Below are 27,943 nucleotides of genomic sequence, written 5' to 3' on the forward strand. Positions count from 1 at the left end.
CAATAAATGCGTTAAATATAAATTACATAATTTATTTAATGTCAACAACTAAATAAAATAAATATAAAATATTTATTGCTTATTTTTAAATATTTTAGAGCAGCATGCGTTGCATTTCATTCATGATTTAGTTATTGGTTCACCGCTTGCTGCGTCGTGAGCCACGCACGCTCTCCGCTCTAGCTCGAACCGCTCGACCAAACTGCAACATGTTGGACGCGGTGCGCTCTCGCGCTCTAGACGAATTTGAAATAAAATAAATAAAACGCTCGACGGGAACGGGTCAGATACGCGCGTGTCGGCAACCGCATTCAACGGCGAAAGATACAAAGATACATTGATAAAAAAAAAAAGAAAAATATATATATTAAATCGAAATCTGCTGCAGACCGAAACGCTAGTGTGTGTTTGTGGATTTTGAATTAAAAATTTGATTTGAATCGGTTGCGTTTCGTAGCAAATGTGCAAAAATTGTAAATCAAGTAAAAAATTGAATTAAAATATAATTTGATATACTACAATTAAAATTCGCACGATCATAATTAATTTGCGAATTGCCAAGTGAAGAGCCTCAGCTTAGTATTTCGTCAGCTGGCGTAAATAATAAAAAATAACACAAAAAAAAAACAAAAATCAATTGTGAAAGGACTTTCGATTTCTAATTTAATGCGAATGCGGTATTGAAGCTTCATTTGAAAATTGATTGATTGATAAGACGGACGCGTAAAGTGACAAAAAATAAAAAAAAAAACTTTGCAGCAGCAGCAGCAATAACAACAACAGCAACTGCTGCCAGCCATAGACAACATTGTCTCGTCCGTCCAGCAACAAACAACTGACATCGTCTGTCTACGCCTGATACATAAATATATATGCTGTCTGCACATGCATATATAAAAAACAACAACAGCACCAAAAACAAAAACAAAAACGATCGGGATCGATTTAGTGTATGAGCGTATACTATATATATTTAGTATATAACCGACTTGCCGCCACGACTCTCGACTAGAATCGCTTACACCAACACAGCTGCAGCTATTCAAAGCGTGTGTGTGTGTGTGTGTCCGTGTCTGTGCGTATATAAGATATATATATATATATCTAGCCAAAGTAGAAGATATATGCGTATGAGCTGAACGGCGCGCACTCTGCTCTGCTTTTTTCTTTTATAATTACTTTTGTCTAAAATTAGAAAACGTGTGTGTTGTATTCGTCGGGTGTATGTGTGTGTCTGTGTGTGTGTGTGTGCGTACTACGTGCAACAGAGTGTGGCAGTGTTAGTGTCGCTATATCTGTATTTGCGTCTGGTGTATCAACATTATCAACAGCAACAGCAGCAACACCATCGTCATCAGCAACAGCAACGACAACCAGCAACGTTTAAGTGTATTTGTGCCAGAAAACACTCGTCGGTGAATCAGACTGCGACTGCGTCTATATAGACAGATCGCGTATACGACGGCAAGACAAACATTGGCCATATAGCAGACTATAGAATCACAGTAGAGTGGCATAAAAAATTGTATCTCACAGATACAGCGCGCGCAACGAGGATTAAAATTACAGCAATCGAACGAGCAGCGCACGAAGCGTCGCATTGCACGCACGATCGAACGGACGAAGCAGCCACTCGGCAATTGCCGACGGCCAAACGAAAAGCGAGCGCGAAAATCGTCGTGAAAAGCAGCAGCAACAATTAAAAAAAAAAAAAGAAAACTTTACTTTTTGAAACGCCACGCGACGACCTTAAGTCTGCCGTCTACGAAAACCCACAAACAACAAAAGGCGTGTGGGTGTGGCCATAGCTCAGCGCTCGCTCAGTGCGTCGACTCCCAAGGCGCTCAACTGAAACGACAGCCAAAGCGCACTGAATGCTTAAATTCTGAGCAGCAATCAAACGAATGAGCGAATGAAACGAGCAGCGACTAGCAGCAATTTTATTTATTTAAAGATATAAGCATAAGTATTTGATATTCTGCATTGCCAAAGCAGACGAAAAAATGAGTCACCAGCAACAGCAGCAACAGCAGCAACAGCAACAGCAGCCAGCAAGGTTTGCCAACGAATTATGCTAGAGATTGTCAAACATTAGCAATTGCTCTCTCTCTCTTTCTCTCTCTCTGTGTCTCTCTCTCTCACGCTGTCTTAGTCACACACTCATCAGTCTGTTTGTCTCTCTCGCCTTGGCTAACGCTCAAAATGATACGAAACTATCGAAAGTATTTGCAGGATAAACGAAAATACGACAAGGCACAGCGACGACGCAACGTTGGCAACAACAATTGCCAGGATTAGACTACAAGAGCAATCAACTAACAGCAGCAGCAGCAGCAGCAACATTCAGAAACGAGCAAAGCAAAACGATATTTTTTTCGGGTTTTGTAAATAAAGTCAGGGCAACAACAAACAACAATTTTGGAGGACGCCATGTATGCGCAACATGTGCGCAAATGGAGTCTAAAAACGCAACTGCAACTAATGCCATTGATATTGCTAGCAATTTACGTCAGCACCATGTTGCTATTGATCACATGTGCGCCGACGATAGCTGCGGCGGCAGCAACAACTACACACCAGCAGCAGCAGCAGCAGCAGCAACAACAGCCGCCCAGTTGGCAAGTAGAAGAAAACACTTACTATATAGCGCTGCCACAGCAACAACAACAGCAGCAGCAGCAGCAATACTTTGGCAGCAGCAGCGACAGCGACAGCAACATCGACAACATTATTTTAAGTAGGCTGCTTAAACGGCCTAGCAATAGTTTTAGTAGCAGTAGCAACATTAATTTAAGGCCAGCCACAGTATTCGATGCACCGCAGCAGCAGCCGCAGCAGCAGCAACAGCTACAACGACAGCAACAGCAGTCAATACAAAAAGTTCCAAATACGCTAATAAATAGTCAAATATATAAATTATTAAACAATGGCAGAGCGAGCAGCAAAACGCGCAGACACACGCAGCAGCAGCAGCAGCAACCACAAGCGATTGCTGCTTACAGCAACTCAACGCGAGTCAAGGCTCAGCGTTATCTCATCGAGTCCTACGAGCTGCCCGAGAGCGCAGAGCAGACGGCGCGCAATAGACGCGAGTTCAATCACTTTGATAGTCAGCGGCAACATCGCGGCAGCAATCGACAGCAGCAGCAGCAACAGAAGCGTGAGTATCGCCAGCAGCGTCAGCGCCAGCGCCAACTGCAGCAGCAGCAGCAGCAGCATCAGTCGCAACGCAAGCATCCGCGGAAGCATCGAAATCATCTGCATACGGATCGCTACTGCTCCGGCCATGATCCCGCCCAGCTGGCGTTTGTAGCGCCCACCGTGTTCATGGGCGTGTTCACCTCAAGGTCGGCGGATCGACGCGCCAACTACTCCGCCACCATGAAGGTGGTGCAAGTGTTCAAGCAGCAGCGAGATCTGCCACAGCTGCCGCAGCTGGTGCGTCTGCAGTTCGCCTCACGCAATCGCAGCAGCGAGTGCGACATCTATCGAGCGCGTCTGCTGCCGCGCGGCCTGGTGCGTGGCGATCTGGAGCAGTCCTCGGACCACAACTACATGATGTTTGTGCAGCAAACGAATCCCGGCAACTTCTCCATACTGGGCCAGCCCATGCGCGTCACCCAGTCCGTGCTGCAGGCCGTTAGAATGGCTGTGAATGAAACATATGGTGAGTGCCCAAAAAAAAAATGCAAAGACAGCGCAGCTATTGCTGTCTCGCTCTCTCGCTGATATATACCTTTCTGAATTTCTTATTTGCCAACTTCACGCTCTGCTAATAGCCACCAGACCGAAATAATTTTATGCAACACACACACACAGATACACACACAGATACAGAGACAGACGTTGGAGCCGCTGCGCATGCGCCGACGATTGCAATTTTTCCAAGTTCGCATCCAGGCGAATTTGCTGCCGCTGCTAGTTGCACATTTTAATTAAATTCGCATTAATTTAATGCTGCGCCCCAAACACAAGTTGGAAAAACTTTGAAAACTCATTCGTCTGCAGTCGACCTTTGCGGTTGGCGTACCCCAGAGCCCAGAGCTAGAGCCCTAAGTTATCATTGTTGCTGTTGTAATTATTGTTGCGTTGCGGTTCGTGACGTTGCGCCCCAAGAACTAGACACACACACACACATGTACACCGGTCTGTGTGTGTGTCGCGCTTTGAATTTATTTTTTGTTATTAAAGCTGCGCGCTTTATTTTCAAGTTTTATTTGGGAGTCTCTAGGTATTTAGCTTTTGTTTCAACGCGCGCACAATTAGATTTCTCATTCAGTTGCTGTTCATGCCTCACAGCGTTGCAGCAACAGAGGAAGTTGCCAGCAGCAGCAGCAGCAGCAGCAGAAATAAAAAAAAAAATCAGCTGCAATCAGCTGTTCTCGGCTGCTTGTTTATTTACTTATGGCCGCCAGTTTGATCAATGTGTGCATATCTTTATTTGAGGCAGGATATTTACTTTCAGCTGAGATTGATTTATTTTGCTTCGTCTTTGTTGCAAGCACAGCAAAAAAAATAAAAAATACAAAGCAAACTTAAAAACAAAACGCGTCTGTCAGTCAGTCCATGCACCAAATGCATATTTTAAGCGGCTCACAGTAGTTTGTTTAGTAATTTGAAAATTAAAAGCGCCCACGCTGATAAAATCGCTGCCAAAAATTTACATATCAAAGCTGAAGCTGCGAGCAATAAAAAATACGCTGAGATCAATCGACGCTCATAAACACTTAACGCTTAACCAACTGACTCAGTTTGGTTTTGGCCAACGCCGTCGCTTTGTGCGTTAATCATACGCATAGTGTGACCGACACAACGCTGCATGAAACTAATTAAAATGCCTTCGAGCTTGTTCGAGTCGGATTTAACTGACAGCCACAAAAACAAAACAGTTATGAGCCAATTTACACCCACGACATGAGTTGGGAAAACTAACAACAACAACAACAAATGAATGCGTTCGAATCTTTGATTGCGCTGCTAAGTAAATTAGCCGCTCATAAAAGTTTAAAGCAGCAGCAGCAACAGTTGCTGTTGTTCGTACAGGTTAAGAGCAGCAGCAACTGCAATCAATGCAATATTATTTATTATATAAAGCAGCATTGAATGCGCATTTGCGGTTTTGTCATCAGATCGTAGGCAAACCTTGACTATGAGTTTCCACTTACGCTTCATTTTCACTCAGCTTGCACTTGTCGCCAACTGAAAGCAGCAGCAGCAACAAGATTATTGCACAATAACCAAGCGGAAAACAATTTAGACAACAGCAGCAACTTATTTGGGTCAACGCCTACATGGAAGCGACAAAGAAAATGTCAGAAGGGGGCGCTATGGGTGGGGGTGGGGTGAACAATTCATCATTTTGTGCTCGGGTGTCTCACTACCTGGTCAGAAGATTCTCAACGTCACGCCAGAGAAGATTCCACGACGACAACTGCGACCACTCGGCGACTTTTTTGTTTTGTTTTTGGTAATTAAATCTGAATGCTGGCGCTAGACCCAACAGCAAAACCCACTTGTACCCACCAACACACACCCCTCGTGGCTATATTGGTAGTTAGTGCATAGTGTATAGCTCGTCGGGGGGGTGGGGGGTTGGCCTAGGGGCCGTTTGGCATGCGGGAAATAAGAAAATTATAACGAAATGAAATTTTCAAATGGCATCGCATGTTGCTGCTGCTGCTGCTGCTGCTGCCAACTGGGCCCGCTTGCCACACGTTAAACGCCCCTCGACTGTCTGCCTCGTTTATGAGTTTTACGCTATTTCTGGCGCGCCAACAGCAACAACAGCAACATCAACAGCAGCAACACAAACTGAAAGCCATTTTAATAGTGGAAAGATGTTGTTGTTGCTGCTGTTGTTGTCGTCGCACTCGTCATCGGCGCTGCCCTGCCAAAAATATTATGCTTGTTAGCCCTGCCAACAAACCCCACCCCACCCACTCTCAGCCGCTTGAGCTAAATTACTGCCTGCAATTCGCATTTGGAAATCAGCACCTAAGTATGCGTCGAGTGGCGCCACAGATCAATGCCCAGCCACTGTTCTCAAGTGCACCACCCACCCACTCCCAATCCCACTTGAGAGCACTTGAGCTTAATCGCCAGCGGATGTGACATAAGCTCCGCCAGCTACGACTAATCCAACTTCCATTCAGGCAATGCCCCAATGCATAAAACGCATGGCATTCATTAGATTCAGCAAAGATTCAGATCTGTGTCGGCGATATCAAAGTGACTGACTGACTGACTGACTAACAACACCCCACAGGTGGCGCTTCCCCCCTCCTCAGCAAGCAGCAGCAGCAGCGCCTGTAAATTTGAGGCCAAAGCGAAGCTTCAATGCTCTGCAATTTGCAAATTAAATAAACAAAAATCGAATAAAAACTATAAATTTCTATTGAATAAACAATTTATTAAGCATATTTAACTACATAGTACAACAAATAAATTCAATAAATATATGCACTTATTTTAAAGTATTAAAAAAATATTTGAAATATTTAAATAAATCTATAAATCTATAAAAAATATATGTTGCTATTTTTAAAAAGCTTATGAATGCTAAAAGAAATATTTTAAATATTTTTAAATAAATTAAAGCTATAAGTTTTTGAAACAAACAAATATTTTAATGCATTCATTGAATTTATTTTGAATGCCTTGGATAATTTAAAACTATTTTCAAACTAATAAGTTGCAATATAGTTTTGACTTCATTGTTACCAAACGTTTGTCAAAGCTGAATGAATTTTTTACTATAAGCCAAACTGCTTGTACGTTTTAGCCAAAAGCGTCGCTCAATTAGTTAGCGAACAAAAAAAATTTTTATATTTTTTGCGTTAATTTTCGCGGCACTTGCGGCACATTCCAAATAAATAGCCAAGCGCGCAGCTAAGATAAATGATAAGAGCATTTGTTGTTGCTGCTGCTGCTGCTACTCTTGATGTTGCTGTTGTTGTTGTTATTGGCACTAATTGTTTTGACTGCCCGCATAAACGCATTGGATTGGCCCTCGGGTCAACTGCTGCTCCACTAAAGTCACCCCGTCTGCCGCTCTGAAACGAAAAACGCTTCAACAGTTGCGCACGCGGCCAAGATTAATGAACGGAACCAAGTTATTGAAATTGATTGATATTTGAATGCGACTCTCTGGGCTCATTAGATCTTTCCCAGGGTACTAGATTTGCAGCCTCCTAATGGAGGAAATGCCAAAAAACCAAAAATAAGTCAAAACATTTAAATTGCGTTGGCGGCTTCAAAGCTTTGAACTTCTACAAAGTGGGCGTGGTCTAGTCTAGCTTATGACTAATATTATTTAAAACATTAGTTGGTTGGCTTGCAACTTGTTGTTGCTGTTGCTGCTGTTGTTGATGTTGCTGCTGCTGTTGTTGATGTTGCTGTTGCCAATGTTGGCGATCTTAATTACGCATTAATTACATTAAACATTAATAATGCGCTCATACGCGGCAGCGTCTGGGCTCATCTGTCTACTTCAGTGGCAGCAACACCTTCTTGGGTATCGCAATGTTGCTGCTGTTGCTGCTGCTGCCATTTCTGCAACACATTGTCGTTGCGCTGCTGTCTGGCAGTTTGAAAAATTTGCCTTTGATATCGCCAGCCAGGCAGCCAACAAGTTCTGTCTGTGTCTGTGGCATGCCACATGTTTGTATGTATGTTGCAAGTTGCTGTGGCAGCAATTTATTCCTTTTAGCTGACGATTTAGTCAATTTTACGTTCATAATCGCATTGCAGCTGCTGCTGCTGCTGTTGCTGCTGTTGCTGTTGCTGCTGCTGCTGTAGATGAAGTTGTTGGCATTAACTAGTTGCAGCAGCCGCAATTTGTGTTGCAAGTCAATGCAAGTTAAGTTCAGGGCGCCTGCAGCGCAGCCAAACTGATACCTGCGTGGGAAAAAAATAAAACTAAACGAGCGTGCGAGCGAGACAGAGCTAGAATTCTAATTTCACTGGCTCTGGGCTGTTAATCTCTTTTACATTGCCACACAGCTAGACAAGACAGTGGAAATGGAGGCAGGTAAGCTGTGTGTGTGTGTGTGTGTCTTGCCACATGTGGCAGCTCAGGCCGGAAATTCCCTGCGCGCACCTCTCCCTCTCCCGCTGCTGCTGCTGTCAACCGTTTTATGATGAATTTGTCACTTGGCGTGAGCCTGGCCATGGGTTTTTCCGGTCAAATGGCGGAAATTCCACAGCCTCTGCCACAGGCTGCAACAGCAGCAGCAACAACAACAGCAACAACAACAACGAGCTGCGCGCTTTATGAGAAATTATATAAAATGTGTATTATTAAAAGGTAAATTGCTGCCAATCAACTGAGCAGTGCAGTTGCTGCTGCTGCTGCCGGCCGGCAAGCTGACCGTGTGCTACAAACAAAAACAAAAACAAAAATAATAATGTATGTATATAAAAATAACAACAACAACTGCAGCAATCAAATTTGCGCTCGCGCGTTGGCCACTGGCCACTGGGGCAAGTTGAGCGCGTGTTTGTCTTTTTGGTTCCCATGCTTTGTTTGCACACACACACACATGATCACACACACACACACATACGCAGCAACAACTTCAAGTTGAAGTTGCATTTTTAGCAGCATTTTTGTGCGGCATTTTATTCGTCGCCGCTGGCAACAAATTTGCACTGGCAACTGTTGCTGCTGCTGCTGTTCTGGCTGCTGCTGCTGCTGCTGCTGACCAATGGCCACAGCTTCACCTTGGTGCAGCCAAAGCTATTTAAATGGTATTTAAATGTGTCTAAATGTAATTTTTAAGCTTTTAATTCGCATTTTTGTGCTGCTTATACATTTTTCATGTTGCTGCTGCTGCAAATGCTTGACATAATTGAGCTACTTGCCACAGTCAATGCCACACATGAAATTTCATAAATACAGCCACAGCCACAGCCAGAGCAGCTGCAAAATATTTTCACACACCAAATTATTTAAAGTTGCAAGCAACAGGTTGCCCAGTTTGCCCAGCTAGTAGTTGTTGCATGCCACACACACAGTGCGGCAAACGTTGTTTTTTTTCTTCTCTCTCTTTGCTGCCTACAACTACAACTTGCAACTGTTGCATAGTAGTGACCACTTCAGGCCCAAGGCGCACAAAAAGCGCTCAAGCTACTCCAAGCTGCAGAGCCAAGAGCAACTCGAAAAAGTCATTATATGCAACGCTAGCAGCGACGTCGACTGCGCAGTCGACTTTGGCTTTGGCTGCGACACATTTGCTTAAACAGCAGCAGCAGCAACCAACAGCAGCAATTGCTTTTTTTTATTGCTATGACAACAACAACATTGGCAACAAAATAAAGTCGCTGCTGCGGTGTCTTGGATTTCCAGTTTTCGGTTCCCACAATGAAAAATTAGGTACGATGCGTCGTCCCCCATGACGTAATTAGCATAGTAAAGGGGGGCGGCTGCCTAGACATGCCAGCGTGGATGGGGGGTGGGGTGGGGTGGGCAGTCAGGTGAGCATGTGTGTGGCGTGCGAATGCGCGCACAGCTGGGACTGCAATTTCGCGACTGGGATGAGGACGTCGTTGTCATAACTCATGCAACTGCAACATAAAGTTGCAAGCAAAGCAGCCAACTCGTTGTAAAAACGCAACGCTTAACAAACTTAAGCGTTGCTTAGCCGCAAATACATTTGAATTGAATTGATCAAATTATTCTATTCAATTTTGCAATTGATAAAATAATAATATTATATATATTATGTGAAAATAATAATATTAAATGGTATATACATCTATTGAATTGATAGAATTATTTTATTAAACGGAACATTGAATTGATAAAATAATTATATATCTATAATGCGCTCATATCGAGCAATATAATGCAAATATTTTGATGCAAACATATGCGTTATTTTATAATCTTCGTTGAGTATATAAATTTCATTATTCTATATTCAATATGAGCATGAGAAGAGTTTGAGTTTGATACATTTTAATGTCGAAATGCCAAATTTTGATTTATATATTAAATTTGCTCACTTGTTTCTTTATATTCGTTGCTTTTATTTAATTAACTGATGAGCATTTTTTAGCTTTATAGAAATTTAGATGCAAGCATTTCGCTTAACAAACTTTGCCATTACTTAGTTAAAATAATTCTTTTAAATATGTTCAATATTTTCTTTCTATCAAATATGTTCACTATTTTCTTTAACTATTTAAATTATTGGCTGCTGTTAGTTTTATTTAATAAATTGCCAAGATTTATTGCTTTATTGCTTTAACTATTTACATTTGTCTGCTCTTACTTTTATTTAATTAATTGCCATATAAATTTATTAAATTTAATAAAATTGAGATGCAAGCATTTCGTTTAGTAAACTTAAGCATTGCTTAGTTAAAATAATTATATTAAATATGTTCACTTGTTGCCTTAACAATTTAAGTTTGGCTGCTGTTAGTTTTATTTAATTAATTGCCATGAATTTATTAAATTTATAAAAATTTCTTTTAACAACCTTAAGCATTGCTTGGTTCAAATAATTATATTAAATATGTTCACTAGTTACTTTAACTATTTACATTTGGCTGCTCTTACTTTTATTTAATTAATCGCTCAAGCATTTATTAGCTTTGTAAAAATTTCGTTTTACTTAAGCATTGCTTGGTTCAAATAATTCTATTAAATATGCATATAATTATTTAGAGCTGCTCACCTAGTTGCTTTAACTATTTAAGTTTGGCTGCTGTTAGTTTTATTTAATTAATTGCCAAGCATTTATTAACTTAAGAAATTTCTAGCTACAGTTGCTAAGCCATTCGTCACACCTAACTGTCTAGCTTAAGCCTGTCAGTCTACCACTCTCTCTCTCTCTTTCACTCTCTATAGCGCGCCTTGCTGTCTCTGACGACGTTTTTGCGCCTTGCCTTTCATATAAAATTCTTAGCATAGTTTGTCTGACAGGCCAAGCGATTGGCCGACAGTTTTCGCTATGGCTTGTTCTCGACTCCTAACTCCTTGAGCTGAGCCCAGTCAGGCAGGCAGGCAGTCAGGCAGGCTGACTGCCAACCACTTATTACGTAATTATTTAGCCACGGCAGCAGCGCCCAGGGCACGTGTTGGCCAACTGACTGGCAATTGGCAACTGGCAGCGAGAGCACTTGGGCACCTGTTGTCCAACATCTTCTTCTTCTTCTTTATAGTGTGCGCAGCCTGCGGCTATTTGTGCTATAATTTGAGGCATGCAGCGCTGCTTCCAAGGGCTTCCAATTCAATTTGCATGTGGTCGCTGTTCAAACTTTTGCTCTACTTGCATGCTGCGGCTCTAAAGCTTTAATCTTCTCACACACACACATGGCTAACACATACGCGTGCCAACAGGCGTCATCAAGCGTTCAGCTCAGCGTCATTATCATTGTTAGAGCAGCAGCAACTACAACAACAACAACAACAGCAATGTAATAATAATAATAAAGAAATGTGTGAGTTAACGGCGTTTGGCAACTGTTTTATGGTTTCGGTATTGCAATTAAGCCCAAAGCGCTGAAAACTTTTTCCTAACGCTGCTCACAGATTTTCTTTGGCTTTAGCTTTAGCTGTAGCTTTAGCTTCTCGACGCTTTTGATCGTTTCATAGGCCATAAAGCGTCGTTCGCCACGCTCTCACTAGTGCACAAATGACAAAACAGCAGACCAAAGTCGCAAAGTAAACGGTGCGTATGAGCAATGCATTTGAATATCTCGTTTCACTTTTTTTTTTGGCATTTTGACAATTGTCAATAGTTTTAGCAGCTCCAAATGTTTAATGCGTTTATAATAACAAATGAGCGCAAAGTTTTATAATGTTTTGGCGCCTGTTGAACAATTGACGGCCAATTCCCACGCTGCGTATGAAATAAATTTTGGTAAAAAAAATATAAATTGTTGTACGCGCCGAGCCGCTTCGTACATTTTAATGATGCCACCAAAACGAAAACGTACGAAAAACTTTGAAGCCGCCGCGCAAGTAATTTTTACTTTTAGTTGTTGCTGCTGCTGTTGCTGCTGCTGCTTTTCGGTTGTTAGGCGCCCCATTATAAATCTGCGCCAGTGTCTATGACAGTATCTGGCCCAAAAAGTGACGCCGAAACTTTTGCGTTTGCGTTTTGAGTGTTTGTCGCGTTTTTTTTTTTTTTTGTGGGATTTTCTACGGCGGGGCCATTGGCTCGCCGCTTGTGACGTGACTGCAAATGAGCAAAGATAGAAATCTCCAGTTATAACCAGTGCCGTTTGCTGTTGATGATCTTGTGATGGGATCTGCTGTTGGCACTAGATAAGCGCAGAATTCAACAACGAACTTTAAGCTGATGACGTATGTGGCGTATGCGTAATGTGATCCAATCACGTGATTAAAAGCGTGTGCACTTATCGCATATTTAATTGTGTCAAGCTCGAAGCTATCGCTATCGACTGCAAATACTGGTATCGATAAATTGCACTCATTCGTTGGACTCTCTGCCCACTACCGGGTGAGCGCGCCAAATAAGTTGCTGCTGGCCACGACCACATTGCATCTTTATTTAGACACAAAAATGTTGCATGTTGCGCGCTTTTCACCAAATGCGCACCTTGTCCACCACATTATTATGCAAAGAGGGTTGCACTATTTACCCAAAAATGGCCGCAGCTAATGATGATGATTGCCCCAGGCCGCCGCCGCAACAACAGCAGCAACAACTGCAGCCTGTTGTTGCACTTGGCCAAACGACTGCCAATGTTTGTTTTCATTTGCTGACGACTTGTTGTTGTTGTTGTCTTATGTATGTCATTGGCAATTAGTTGCTGTTTGCGCTTCCTGCTGCTGCTTTTTGAGTCCTAGCCCAGATTAGCTTGCTAACTAATTAAAAGTGCACACAGTGCGTTGAAAGCTGCAGCGCGCCCTTTGCTGTTGCCCTTTGGGCTGTGCGCTGCTCTTTCGACTTGACAAAATGTGGAAATATTTATTTGAAATCTTTCATGTTTCATAAATTTATGTGCAATTTATTTTTAAAAGCAACAACAACGCGTCGCGACGACAGACTGACGCACCCCTGCGCTTGTTCACTCCCCCTCACGCTTTGCCTGAGCATAAAGTGTGCCCAATTAAAGCAACTGGCGCCATGTTTTGTCTTGGCCAAAAAAGAGATCAAAGGGCCTGCCTGGCTGCCTGGTTGGTCGGTTGGTCGGTTGGTTGGTTGGCGCCGCTCGATTGTGCAAATAGCAAACACTAGAGGCCGCCACCTACTGACCTGACCCTGATGTCGCTACAATTGAGACTTGCAACTGTTGCAACCACCACCCCCGCAGTTGGGGCAGTTTTCTATGCTGCGCTGAGGTGTTGAAATATATAAATTGTTGAGCTGTTATCAACAGCCTTAGCACTGATATAAAAGCAATTAGCAGCAGCTGCTCTTTCACTGCTTTTGGCAACCAGCTGGGTGGGGGTGGGTGAGTCGACTCTCTTTCCATAGAAATTGTCAAGCTGTGACTTTGATCTGCGGAAATGTTTCGGCAGCAGCAGCAGCAGCGAACAACTTTGAATTTGATTTTTCAAATGCAGCACACCCCACAGCAACAACAACAACAACAACAACAACGAGAACAACTGTGAACAGTTCCTACAGCGCAGGGTCTTTATTTATAGCCATAGTTTTTATGCTCCATTTCAACGGGCCGACGTAGACAGCACGCGCGCCGTCATCGCCGCGTCGCCCCTTTGAAGATTTTTTTCTTCTACTCTTCTTTCTTTTTAATATCCACCGCAACGCACCGGGTCGCTCTTTGCTCCTTGGACAAGCAGCAGCAGCAGCAGCAACCCCACGCCTCGAACCACTTGATTGCACTTTTCGTACTTTCATGTGTGTGTGTGTGTGGGGGCCCCAAGCGGCGGGCGAGTAAAAAATAAAAACACACAGAAACAAACAACAAAACTATATAAAATTGATTTGGACAGGCCGCGCACAATGGCCGACAATGAAGCGCCATTGAAGCGCAACCAAATTAATCTTTCAACGACAATTACAATTAATTATAAACGCCCCCGCCGACGCCGCCGCAGCAGCCAAAGCCACCAACAATTCCCAGCCACAAAGGTCTCAAAGCCAAGCGCTCAAGTGTGTGTGTGTGTGTGTGTGTGTGTGTCGACAGCTGTTCGCTGCGCTGCTTGCGTTTGGCAATTAGAAGCTGCATGCTATGAAACACAACGAACGTTGAGTACTCTTTGCATAAACTATCGATAACATTAAGTTATCGTTTGCTTTGCAGCTGCAAAAAGCTAAAAATTTGTCAAGTGAAAATAATAAATAAAATAGATAATTTTATAAATAAATAAAATTAAATAAAATTATGTAATTTACATTGCATTAAATTAATAATGCATTGAAAGAAATTTTATTTGCAGTAATATTCCAGTGCAATAAGAGTTAATCTATAATTTAAAGCACTTGGGCAAAACTTTTATTAACATAATTATTATTGAGGCTAGTGCAACCTTTTCCGTCCAATTAGTTATTTTTTCTACTATTGCCTTTTCGTCTTCTTGCCGAATGCATTCAATGCATATTTGTTATTAATATTACAGTTAGAGGAAAGTTTAACAAACCCAAATGATATTAAATATAATAAATCTTAATAAATTTATGTCTATTTCGATAGCAACAACTTTGATTATTAAATGATTTATATATTTAGCAGTCGACTTTTATATGTAGTGTATTCAAAACATTGCAGTGTGTGTGTGTGTGTAAACATTGTTTAAATTTTCATCATGCCAAAGCATAATAAGTCTGTTGATCGTGTGAGCATTTCAAACTGTAATCTGTATCGATCCATTACGCTATCCATATCTATCAGTCTCAGCGCACACCTAATTACAAAAAGATGAAAGCACTACTTGAGGTCTACCCCACTCCACTCCCCACGCCAGCAGCCCACACACCGGGGCAAACAAACACAACACACACACAGACAAACAGTTTGGTTATTGTAAGCGCAGGGGCTACTTAATTTCGTATTAATAAACATCAGAGAAATGTTGTAATATTTAGTTTTTGGCACTTTATTTATTTACTTAGCATTTTATGGTTTTTAAGCCGTGTGGGCAGGTGAGCGAGCATTGCCAACAGAACATTTTCGCTGTCAGTTGATTGACGAACTGACGCACCCCCCCTCAGTTCTCATCCGAAATTGTTTAAACAAATTGTTGTGCAATTTGGTAGCAGCTGGCAGGCAATGGGTGTGGCAATGGGGCATGACCAAACCTTCAGTTCGACGCAGTCAGTCAGCCATAACTATTTGCAGCTACCCCCTACCCCAAAAAACTAAAATGTGGCGCCAATTTGCATAAAAAAGAGCAACTAATATTTTGGGGAATCACATGCTCAACACATCGTTAAAAAATATATATCAAAGTAAATGAAACGAATTGCCAAAAATAGCAACGAGTAATGGGAAAGTCTCCAGCTCCAAGCCCAAAAACAGTTCCGAGAACAGCAAACCAAATGTTGTTATCATCATATGCTGCAACATTAACTACAAGTGATTGGAACGGAAAGCATCTTCAAGATCAGATAAGAGAGCGTTGGTTAAAAATTACAAAGAAAATTGATAAAGCACTAAAAATCAAAATGTAAAATTAATTTAGAAAGGCAGTAGCTAATGATAAGATTAGTCGTAGTCATATTCGTATTAGTTTGTTTATATAAACAACAACAACATTTTTCAAATAGCTGCGCAAAATTATTCAAATTCAAAGAAATTTATTGTTTATCAGTTTAGATCAACAACAGCAAGCAATTTATATAACAATTGATAGCCTAATTAATTAAAATGTATGCAAATATTTAAACAAATGCGCAGCAGTATGATGCAAGTGGCAAGCAGTTTGGCTGTGTGGCAAGTGTCGCGACTTTAGCTCTAAGCATTTAATGTGGCGTGTCAAAGAAAATTTATTTTGGCGCACATTGCCACAGTTTTCCAAGAAATCAGCGCCCATTGCTTGTGTGTGTGTGTGTGGCATGTTGCAGGGGCGTGGGAGGCGTGTCTGCGCCTAGACAATACTTTGAGTGCTTTTTGGGTTGTAGAAGCAAAAAAGTGCACGAATCATGGCCAAAGCGCTGACGTTGCGTCATCTTCGTTGACTGAGTGTGCGTTTAATGGGGCGTATGATTAATTTTTCTTTTCTTAGCGTCTGCTACCGTTATGCGTTTATATATGTGCAGTGGCCGGAATAGTTTCCCATAGCAGAATTTGGCCAGCTGACTTTTCACTGCAAAGTTTTCACAACAAGCAACAGCAACAGCAACAGTTGCTGCTGTTTGTTGTTGTTGCCCACTTTGGACATTTAAGCCGCATTTGGCATGCGTAGTAGCAACTTCAAAAGTGAGGCAGCAGCCACTGTCGGCAACTCTTTCCTGCTACACAGCTTTGCGCTCTCGCTCGCACACTCGCTCGCTCTCTGTCTCACTCTCTTTCTTTCTCTGTTGCTGCTGTTGCTTATCTGTAGCCAAACAGCAGCAGCAGCAGCAGCAGCTGATTTATGCGCTTTGCTCGACATCGTCGCTCTCTCTGTCTATGTGTGTGTGTGTGTCGCTTGTGTAGGCGCGTTTCATGTAATCTGGCGGGTAATCCAAGTGGCCAAGCGTGAGAATTTTAGTCATTGACTCAAACAGCGACCGACTTCCGTATCATTTGTGTTCAATCAGCGAACATGCACCAAATTTTTCACAAAAATGCTCAACGGCCAGGTGCTGTCGCTGCTGCTGCTGCAGCTGCAACATTAGCAGCGCCATCTAGTGTGCAGTGGGTGTGCGCCCATTTGCCAACTGCAATTGCAATTGCAGTTACTTGAAGGTCATTCCACAGCTGTGGCTGGCGCTTTAGCCACGAATTTTCCCACGCTGCTTAAGCTTTCAATTGCTGCTGTTGTTAGAGTTGCTGCTGCTGCTGTGGCTGCTGCTGCTGTTGTTGGTCAAAAAGGATGCGTCGTCTGACAAGCTGTGGACAACTTTTCCAGCAACTTGTTTCTTGTAATGTGCTCATTTTCCATACAAGTGCATGGAGTACATAAATAAAAACTGAAGATTAAATAAATAATATTGGAAATTGGGTTGCGCTTGGCCTGCACTTGGACTTGCTCCAGTTTAAATCAAAACGTTTTCCGAGTAGTCCAAAGTGCTCTTTGGCTCTCTGAGCTCATAGCCTTGTGTGCTATTTATAGATCGCCTGGGCTCGCCTGCTGCTCCGATCTGCAGCAGTTCGATAAGCCAGTCTGACAATGCCAAACAGAACAGACCTGGCTGAAGTTCGCTTAGTCATTCCACTTGTTATTGGCAGCTCACCCACGTAACCCAAGTGCGGCCGCTGACTCAAAACCGGCCAAGCGAACTTGCTTGCAACTTACTGTGGGCTTCAGCTTCAGCTGTGGCAATAATGTCGTCAGTGGAAATTGATCGATTTAAAGGGAATTACGATCATCGGCAGCAGCAGCAGCAACTGACTCACTGACTTAGTGAGCGACTAAGCCCAGGGCAAGGGCTCAGCTTTGCATTTCGAGTGCAACTTAATTATGTCTTGTTTGCTTTAGCTCCAGCTACAGCTCTCCCGCCTGGGAGGTGCGCTCTGTCATTGCCAAACAATTGTCGTTGCTGCTGCTGCTGATGACTATCAGCAATCAGGCGCTTTGTGCGCCAGCAGCAGCAGCAACAACAACAATAAAAGGCAAAGCTGATGAGCAGCAGACGCCGCCGCCAACATTTAAATTGTAGCCAGGCAAGCATTTAAAATTATGAGAGCAAAGAGCAATAAATGCAGCAAGAATTAGAGAGAGAGAGAGAGAGAGAGCGAATAAAATGCATTTAAAATTAATTTCTCAAGCAGTTGTCAAGCCAAATTGCAAATTTATTTATAGCTGCATAGATTAAATCTAAAAAATTAATAAAAAATGCCAGCAAAATTATAAATATATAGCTTAGCTTTATATATAGCAAGCCATTTATAATAAACTCTTAGCTCTTATTTTATGCAGTCTTAATTTAATTGTAAAGCTTCTAACGCTGTTTATCTCTCAAGATGCTTTTTATCAGTCTTATCACTGCCGCATTGTTTTCATTCACACGCCCCCATTTACACACAAACACAACAACAACGAATGTTTATAACTAATAGGGCCAAATGACCAAAGCGAGCCCAAGGGCGTGGCTGGCGCCTTCAGCTCGAATGTAACTAAATGTTTGCATAATATTTTGACAGTTTTGTGAAAAACATGCCAAGAGGTGGGCACAAACAACAACAACTAACGGTAAACAGTAGTTGACAGCGACTACGTCATGAACAAACTTTGCAGACAATTCCAAAGCACGTCACGGAAATTTTTATGGGGATTTTCGTTTTATCAACAGCAGCAGCAGCAGCTAAAGCAACAAAAATGCGTTTACAGCAAACAATAAATTGTAAATCAATTAATGTTTATACGCTTTGTTGTTTGTGTTGATTATGCGCGTGTTTGTTTGTTTGTTTGTTGACGTAGATTGGCTATAGTATATAGCTGCTGCTGCAGCTGCTCACGTGCCACAAGCTGTGGCAAATATGTTGTGTAAATTGTAAGCGACAGTTTATTTTGCAAGTCATTTATTTATTTAGTGCAGTTTATTTAATTTACCAAATGAATTTATGCTGCATTTATTTATTTCAAATAAACCAAATCTGCTTTGCCTTTGAATCTTTTGCTATTCAGATATTGTGATATGATGATGATGCTTGGGGCAGATTTATGATTCAGCAGCGCAAAGATCTTTGCGCTTATCAGTGCAGAGCAGCAGCAGCAGCTGCAATGTTGATAAGCCACCTGCAGCGCTTAGCGCTTAGTCAGAGCAGAACGTGAGAAAGTCTGCGTCGAGTTGAGATAAGCGAACTTAGAGCGATGAGCGAAGAGCGTGCGCTGTTTATGGCTTATGCTCGCGTATTAGTCGCATTTGTAGATAGAATAGAAGGCAGCGTGTTATGTTTAATATACGAATGCTAGGCAAACAGCTGGGCGAACAGATTTGCAAACTCATAGCAAAAATAGAGCGCGGCAGCGACGGCGGCAGCAAACAAAGAAAGCAAATCAAATAAACAAAACAAAATGCGAGCGAGTGTGATCGTAAAAAAGGGGGGCACAGACACAGCAGCAGCCACGACGTTGCCACAAAGGGCGAGGGCAGCGCCTAAGAGTGAGCGAGAGAGAGCTAGAAAGAGAGGCAAACAGGCTGCGTTGAATTTTGTTGGCATTTAAAGGCAGCAGCAGCAGCAGCAGCAGCAGCAACTGCAAGGGGCAGCGATCCTCACTCACTTGACTTAATTAAACGGGCCAGCCAGTGGTATAAATATATATATATATGCATGTATGTGTGCTTATGTGTGTGTGGTGCTGTCTATATGAGGAAAGTGTAAAAAACGAGACGAAGTTCAAAGCGAAAAGCAGCGTAAAGTGCCAGCAATTTACAAAAAGAACAACAGCAAAAACTTTAATGAGAGCGAGACAGCAAGAGCGAGAGCGAGAGCGAGACAGAGCGAATTGCGTGTGTTTATGTTTGACGCTGCTCCACTGCTTATCGCTTATCTCAAAGATTTGCATTCAACGCTACTAAGCAAGGCTAAGAATCCAAGATAAGATCCAAATATTTAGTTAATCTATTTAGAAGAATTGCAGTTGCTGCTGCTTGGCTTGGCTTGAGTTGTTAGCCAAGTCAAGTCGCGCGTGTGCGGCCGTCAGCGCGCTTCAAAGGAAAATCACATTGCGTATACGCAATGTAAGCATGCAAATAAACAGAAAAGCAAGCAACAAAACATGGAACGACAGAGTTGTTGCTGCTACTACTGGCTGCTGCCTTCTATTTTATTAGATGGCATTTTCATTGCGCACATTTTCATTTTGGCCACACGTGCCGTCCATTCATTTGCCTGCCTGCCAAAGCGAGCTAAACAGAACTTGTTCAATTTGCCCAACTGCCAGAACGTCTGACGTCCCAACTGCCTGCCAGTCTCGTCGTTCGTTGTGTCTTCATTTTGCTGCTTTCCGGTTTATGCTCTGCGCATTAGAACAACATAATTTGCTTGTTGATGTTGCTGCCATTGCTTTGGCTTTGATTTGCTTTTGCGAGCAGCAGCTGCAACTACTACTAGTCTAAGCTTTCACTAAATTGCCCAAAAGTTCAGCGAACTGCTGCCAACTGCTATTTGTTTACTCTGTCGATTGTACAAACAATGATTTGTCATACCTGTCGTATGCGTAATGTGCCGCTTCTAAGCTTATGATGGCTTCATTTATTGCAGCGCGTGCCCACAGCTAAAGCGCAGCACTAAAATATATAACCCCCATATATATATATCTCGATTTGTGTGTTTGCTCTCTCTATAAATCACTTGCTGGGAATTCTATTTAAAAGCAAATCGTGAAATGACACAATGTCGGACGCTGGGCGCGCAATAAAAATGAATCAAAAATTATAAAATAAATAACAAGCGCAGCGGCTCATAAATAAAATCAACCAAAATAACAGAAGCTGGAAAAACTTATGTATGTGGGTCAGCGGAAAAATAAAGAAAGAGAGCGAACGAACGAAAGATTGAGTGGACTGCCAAAAAGAAGCACAAAATGTCTTTCAATATTTTCGTAGCAAAGAAATGTTAAAAACAAAATGCACTTTGCAATAAACTGTGCACAGTCGTTATATAGCTATGTATGTATGTGTGTGTGTGTGTGTGCTTAATGGTTGTGCAAATTGCAAGCAATTTAAGCGACAGATGGCGCCAGCAGCGTGTCGCATGCAATTTGCTTATTAATTCAATAAAATCTTAATAAACACAAGTTACGTTCCCAGGCAAATCTGCAAATGGCAAAATCCCCACATGTTTTAGTCTCTCTCGCTCTCGCTCTTTCTCTCTTTTGCCGGTGTTTTTGTGTTTTGTGATGGATTTGCATGAATCATTGAAGCGTCACGCTCGATGGAAAAGCGCGTCAAGCTAAAAGAACAAGCAGCAAACAAATGTAATGCGAACAATCAGCTCGCGAAAAATGAAATAAATTTTCGCATATGAAAAGTTATTTTAATGCCAGCCACTATATCTTCTGTTTGTTCAGCTCCCAAGCAACACACACACACACATTGACAGTGTGATGGCGTCTGTCGAGTCGACGACAATTTTCCTGGCGTTTTCTTTGGCAACGTTCGCCGTTTCCTCTGCGCTATTTTTTGCTACTCTCATATTTGTAGTTGTCGCAGACTTTTCCGGAAGCGCGTCGCGACAGCAGCTGCGGCTTTGACGTTCTGTTGACGCACAGCAGCAGCAACATCCACAACAACAACAGCAGCAGCAGCAGCAACAAACAATCTCTGACTGTTGGGTCAGAGTAACAAACGTTTTGTGGCTTAAACAATGCAAAATATCAAATTTCCAAATTGAAAGTTTGTTCCATTAGTGGCGCACATGTTTATTCTTCAACTTTTAAGCATTAATTGCTGCCATAAATTATGGCCCAATAAATTGACAGTAAACGCCCTTTTAATAACACAAATGGACGCAATTTAGATAAAATATTTACAATAAATCAAATAATACTTATGGGAATTACTTGGAGCTTACGAGTGGCCACCATCACTTGAGCTAGTTCACATATCTATATCTGTATCTGTATCTGTACAAAAGATCAATGGCCAAGGCGCTTTGGTAATCGTTTTAAAGCGCATAATTAAGTCATAATAGAGGCAGACAGCAGCAGCAACAAATGAAGAGCAGGAGACAAACGCAAATAAATTATTCTTATTATCTTATCTTATTATTATTAAGCCGCGCGTTTCATTGTGAATCAAAGCAAATACGAAGGGGGCAACAATAACTTGAAAAGGCTTCGACCGGCAAAACTGTGAAATATTTTTGTGTCTGTGCTGCGGGTGTTGGTGCGGGGGCGTGGCTTGCTCTTGGGCATAACAATTGTCAACGTGTTTCGCTGACTTCAATTCTTAATCGCCTTCTGCCCAATGGCACTTGTGAGTTGCCGATTTCGAAGCTTCTGTAGCTTCAGCTCCTCCACGGTTGGAAGCAGCCAAGCGAATTTTAAGCGAAAACAATTTGGGAGCGTGAGAAAGTGACGCGCACAATTAAAATTCTTTTTTATGGTGCGTCGCCTGGGCCAAACATAAATTATAAACAATAAATTATCATTTAATATGTATACACACACACATACATATATACGTATTTTTTCTTGGTACATTTAAAGTATAAAAATTGTTGAATTAATTTTTGCTTTCATTCGCGCCACGCGAGAGGCGCATAAATTATCATTCGCTTAGCATTAAATCAAAACAAAACAGCACAGCAAATTTTTTATTTTATAAGAAAAAAATATATAAAACTGATATGCCGACAACAGCGTTGCATATATAAAAAAAAAAAAACAGTTTTTATTATTATACGTTGCTGCTTTTTTCACATATTTTCAATTAGCTGGAAAATTGGCGTGCGTAATTTTATGCGTTGCATAATGCCAAAGGCAAAAATTTGCATTTGATTCATTTTAATTTCGCTGCAACGCCCCCACTTAAGAATAGAAATAGAATTTAAGCGAAATAAATCAATTTGTTGCTCATCTCAACAGATCACAGATGATTCAGAGACACACACACAGAGACAAAAGCATGTGATGCATTTGTTATCGCACCACCGCCACCTACTGCGATCGATACTTGTGGACACGTGATATGCCGGCTAATTAAAGCAATGTGTGTGGGCGGGTGGGGGCGTGGCAAATTGTTTTTCATTTCATTGCCAAATTGTCAACAATTTACGCGTATGACTCACAACTGGCGAAGGAGACGCTTTTTGGCTCGGCGATCAATTGAATGCGTTAATTAGGCAATCTTCGCATTAATTAAATGCTAATTATTGCCAATACTTAAGCAACTTAATGTGCTAAATGCGCCACAGCACGTGAGTGAGCTCAAAACTGTTCAATAAATCGAAGGTCGCAGTCGAAATGAGAATTTAAAGTTCCTTGGAAATTCGATCATATTATCTATTTAATTTAACGATCACTGTCTATATAAACAGCTTACAATTAAGTTTATAAAATTGTTCACGCAGACGTCGCGTCTGTACATAAAATAATAAATTAGCAACAAAATCACTAAAGGAATTTGAATAATTTCTAGTGCTATTTATTGTTTATGGCGCCAAGGCAGTTTTTATTTTGTTTTGTATTTTGCATAAACAAAAGAAAATCCCTAAAAATTAACGCACACACATAAAGTGCGTGTGTGTGTGTGTTTTCAACTTTTATAAGTCTGCAGTGTTGATGTATTTAGTTTTTAGTCGCATTACGCTTAATTTATACGACTAAATATTTTTTATGTTGACGCGGACTAGTTTTGTGAGTGTTTTATTTGCCTTTGTATATCTTTCACTTAAGTTAAGTTTCTCACGCTAATAATTTGTTTTATCATCATCATTGTTGTTGTTGTTTTACAGCACAGAACGCATCGATTACGAAGATAATGTCGACACCGAGCAATATAACAATGGAAAACGGCAAAGAGCTGCGCATCATCTGCAAGGTGAGAGGCAGGCCGCCGCCAAAGGTCACCTGGTTCAAGGACGATAAGTCAATAAAAGGCAATCGCAATGTGTACCAATTCAAGCATCACAAGTAAGCACAATACACACACATCAATTCACATATATAATTGTTTATCAGACACTAATTCAGCTAATATGTTTATATTTATATATCGCTCTCTCTTTGCAGAAGACGTTCCGAGCTGATTGTGCGCTCCTTCAACAGTTCCTCCGACGCGGGCAAATACGAGTGCCGTGCCAAGAATAAGGCCAGCAAAACGATTGACAAACGTCGCATCATGATCAATGCCTATTCAGGTAAAAGAGCCTTGAATCTCATTCGATTTACACAGACAACTTGTCATGTAATCTAGCGGCGCTCCAATTCATTTCTAATTTATGTGCCATCAATATAAAACATGAAACAAATATATATATATATAAATTAATTATTCGTTTTCTTTCAATAACAGTTGCCACACAGCCGGATCGCAGCACGGGCTATCCATGTAAGGAAAATATTTGTTTTCATGGAGGCACATGCATGCTCATAGCGGAGCTCAATTCGTTCTATTGCAGGTAAGTTCAAGTTGGAGTCACAGCTGCATGCGCAGCTTGTTTACGGCCGCTGCCTCGTTGCAAGTTGATACCAACTCAAGTGGCCGCGTTGTGATAAAAACGCCTGACAGCTGATAAAAGTCAAAGTCTCTCGCTCTCTCGTACAAAGATCTTTGTTTTAATATTTTGGCATCACATTACAACGAAATTTGTTGACAGAGCCCACGAGTTCGAACTGCGCTCACTCACACACACATGCATATTGTTTGTGTGTGTGTGCAATGCGAGCAACATCTTTCAACGCCTCGATTTATACCACACGAGCTGCTATAGTCAAGCATATGCACATACTTATGTATGTTTGTATGTGTGAACTCCGCATTATACTCTCATCCTTAAGCCACAGAACTAGCAGCTTCTAATATTAAAATGCCATACTAACATCCATCTTTAATCCACTTTCCATTCTGTTAGTGTATTTCGCTTTCAGCTTGCTGCAAATTTGATTTCCGGCATAAATTGTTCAATACATTTTGCACTTTCATTGATTTTGAGAAAACTCTTTATTGTTTATATTTGCCCAGTACAATTCTGTGGTTCATGGCCATATTTTTATATATATATATTAAGTGTATCATGCATTTATAAATTAACGTGGAAAATTTCTACATCTTTCTGTGTCTTTCAGTTGTCCGGAAGGTTTCCAAGGCGAACGTTGTGACAACGCCGTGTTGCCAGACAGTACGTACAGCAATAGTCCCGAATGTGGCGACAAGTATTATGGAGGTTATTACTGCTAAAATAGGCACTTCTATAGCATCGATTGTTTTAGATCGATTAACGCCAGAAAACGAACTGAATTCGAAATGCACACAACAAAGTAATATCCGAAAAAACAATTGCCCCTAACTAAATAGACATAATAACAAAGTGAAATAAACCAAATATAGTTGTTAGCTGACACACATACACACACACACACATACACAAAGTACAAATAACTGCAGCAGTAACCCCGTTATATAGTCTTTCGATTATATTGCCCACAGATTTTTATTCTAATGCTTGTCCCAAGAGCGTGAAAATTTGTTGAATTAGCAAACACATTCCAAACAGCAAAGTTTTAAAATGAAAAATAGTAACAAATAATGCGTAAAAACAAAAACAAATGGTGCTATAGAAGGTTTATTTTAATTAGCTCTTACATAGGAACTTACTTTTAATAATTGAAATGCTCTTTAAACTAAATGTTAAAAGTACCGATTTGATTTTCCATTTACACGTAAAACAAAACAAAATTCAAATGCAACACACACATACACTTACACTTACACACACACACATATAAGCATACAGACTCATACTATAACAGAGACCTACCAAATACTGAATAACTTGTCGAATGTGCATTCAAAGCATTCAATTGGCACAGCCTACACTCATATGGTTTACGTTTTAATCAAATAACACTTACAGTTACAATTACAATTACAATAAACATTAAATAGAGGCTCTCTTAAGTTAGTTATCGTTTCGCATCGCAACATTTAGTGGCAGAGTCGATCTGTCGCCAAAGTACAGTCAACCAATCAATCAATCAATCAATCAATCCACACTTGACAGCGAAAATTTTGTTTTGTTTTCGAATTTATTTATTATTATTATTTGTTTGTAGTTTGCAAACGAAATAAACTCCACAACATGCATAATACTTCATTTAAACAAACCTTAACCTTAATAATTTATTTAGTTTTTTATTATAAAAATAGTCTCTAGTTTATTCTATTCAAACATTATTAACACTTTGGCTGTAGATTTGGACAAATTCCCCCGATTTGAAAAAGCAAAACTAAATAAAAATTTTTTATTTCAAATACCAAGCAAACAACATTCTCGTATGCTCTACCTTATTTTTTTTATTTATCTGGTGGTTGTTTATAAAAGTTTTTTCATGACTAATCTATTTTTTCATTGGTTCTGTTTACTATTTTTTTAATTTCGTGCATAAAGTTGGCAAAATCAATTATGCTAAAGCTTAAAAAACAAGAAACTTATCTCTACTCATGCATGAACAAGTTGAGTTGTTTTTTTGGAAATGGTATTAGGGCAGTTAGTTAAAAATTAAAAAACCAAAAACAAAAAAAAAAAAAGAATAAATATAAATTTTAATTTTTTATTTATGATTTAATCTCTTCACAGATATTTTGTTGCAATCTACGGCCAAATACATACATACCTTAAATAATTAATAATTACTATTTATGCATAGAGTTTCTGAATTTTAAAACCAAGCAAGCAAACAACAAAAAATATTTAAATAAAATAAAAACTAAAATACTCCCTGCACTCCAACACCGACAAATGTAATTTTTTAGTATTATGTTTAAAAAATTCAACAATTTGTTGCACAATTCACAAAAAGAAAAACAAACTCAAGCAGACGTTTCGATTTCATTGGCAACTACCTACTAAATAAATAATAATAATAATTATAAATTAAACAGTTGCAGACTGAAATTAATTAATTGACAGAAGAAATGCTTATAGTTTATGGAATGTTCGAATTAAAAACTGAATTTATTTATTTTACTTTGTACGACAAGAAATAATAATAATAGTAATGACTCGACACTTGACACACCGACATTGTTGCGCTTTTGTTGTTGTACCATAGGCAAACAAACAAATAAACAAATAAACAAACATACATACATACAAACAATACAATACCAATACCAATACATACAAACGAAATTGAGAACTGTAATAAATGCTGTAAATACTTTGTTTTTAATTAAAGCATAAGTTTTTGTGTACATTGCAACTATATTTAAGTTTAATTCGAGTTTAATCGTAATTTATTTTCTTAATTATTGCAAATCTAATTTAATACATATACTAAGCACTCACACACATACACATAAACATACATACACATATACACACAACTACTTATGTACTTTGAAATAATATATTTTGATTGTCCCATACTATGTTTGTGTTATTATTATTATTATTATTATCATATACTATTTTTTGTGAATGAATTGTAAAATGCAAATTGAAATTTTTTTATTTATGTATATGTATATGTTGACATCAGTTGGTACTTACTATATTATTAGACGTACTCGGCGTTAAACATGCAAAGAGATTATTTTTAATTTACACTTAAGTCAAAATTTTAATTCTTAATTACCGCAAGATTTATACCAAAAATACCATGTAAAGTTTAATTTTAATTGAACAAAACGAATCATAAGAAAACAACAACATACATTTTCATTAAAAAATTTTGCAAATACTTCACATTTTACAAAATCGTTTGCTTTTAATTAATCTTTCTTTTTCCTTAAATTATTCAGAGCTTTACAAATACAACAACAATATAAAAAAAAACACAGTCTTAAGTTTAATTGCTGGTTGGCTTTTTTATTTGATTTATCTACTGTTTTTCTCAACTTTAAACCATCTAAAGACTCTGGATGTTTGAGTCCGGTGTTGGCAGCTTTCAGTAATCATCAATTAACCGATTTCGAATTTGCTCTAAATAAACAGTTGCTCCGTTTCATTCGTTGACAGGCACCACCTACAAAATGTCGGAAGAGGAAGATATGTGGATGTCAAGGAGTCGAAATTAGGAGCTGCTGTCCTGTATCTTCCAGTTGAGCAACTAATGGATTTCATGCCTAACTATAACTAGTAAACGAATGCTAATAAAATTCACGTATTTGTTCCAATTAATTCAAAGGGTTTCTTTTATAAGCATCTAGTAGTCACTTTATAACTTTCTAGATTTGTATATTAT

General features: G+C 40.1%; 1 protein-coding gene across 4 annotated transcripts; it reads left to right on the plus strand.

Moving 5' to 3' along the window:
* Positions 1 to 475: 475 nt before the first annotated feature.
* On the plus strand, positions 476 to 27,867 carry LOC108600540 (protein vein). Of its 4 annotated transcripts, none has more exons than XR_004458840.1 (6): positions 476 to 3,667; positions 23,491 to 23,668; positions 23,768 to 23,895; positions 24,051 to 24,156; positions 24,824 to 25,015; positions 26,335 to 26,350. XR_004458840.1 is itself a non-coding variant. In XM_017988192.2 (6 exons), exons 1-6 carry the CDS (start codon positions 2,431 to 2,433, stop codon positions 27,774 to 27,776), a joined length of 1,806 nt encoding a protein of 601 aa, XP_017843681.1. In that variant the 5' UTR covers positions 476 to 2,430; the 3' UTR covers positions 27,777 to 27,867. The 4 variants fall into 4 exon arrangements, 3 of the variants coding, with proteins under 3 accessions (XP_017843681.1, XP_017843684.1, XP_017843682.1); XM_017988192.2 differs by lacking the exon at positions 26,335 to 26,350 and adding an exon at positions 27,718 to 27,867 and having other exon boundaries at positions 24,824 to 24,921; XM_017988195.2 differs by lacking the exon at positions 26,335 to 26,350 and adding an exon at positions 27,718 to 27,867 and having other exon boundaries at positions 24,824 to 24,876.
* Positions 27,868 to 27,943: the final 76 nt, after the last annotated feature.

This window comes from Drosophila busckii, chromosome 3L (assembly GCF_011750605.1).
Source record: "Drosophila busckii strain San Diego stock center, stock number 13000-0081.31 chromosome 3L, ASM1175060v1, whole genome shotgun sequence".
NCBI lineage: Eukaryota > Metazoa > Arthropoda > Insecta > Diptera > Drosophilidae > Drosophila > Drosophila busckii.

Excerpts from the sequence above, each read along its gene's own strand:
- LOC108600540 (XM_017988192.2), top strand. The coding sequence starts at position 2,431 with ATGTATGCGCAACATGTGCGCAAATGGAGTCTAAAAACGCAACTGCAA. Across the intron at positions 23,669-23,767 it reads TACCAATTCAAGCATCACAA|AAGACGTTCCGAGCTGATTG; the intron begins GTAAGCACAATA and ends CTCTCTTTGCAG. Across the intron at positions 24,157-24,823 it reads CTCAATTCGTTCTATTGCAG|TTGTCCGGAAGGTTTCCAAG; the intron begins GTAAGTTCAAGT and ends TGTGTCTTTCAG.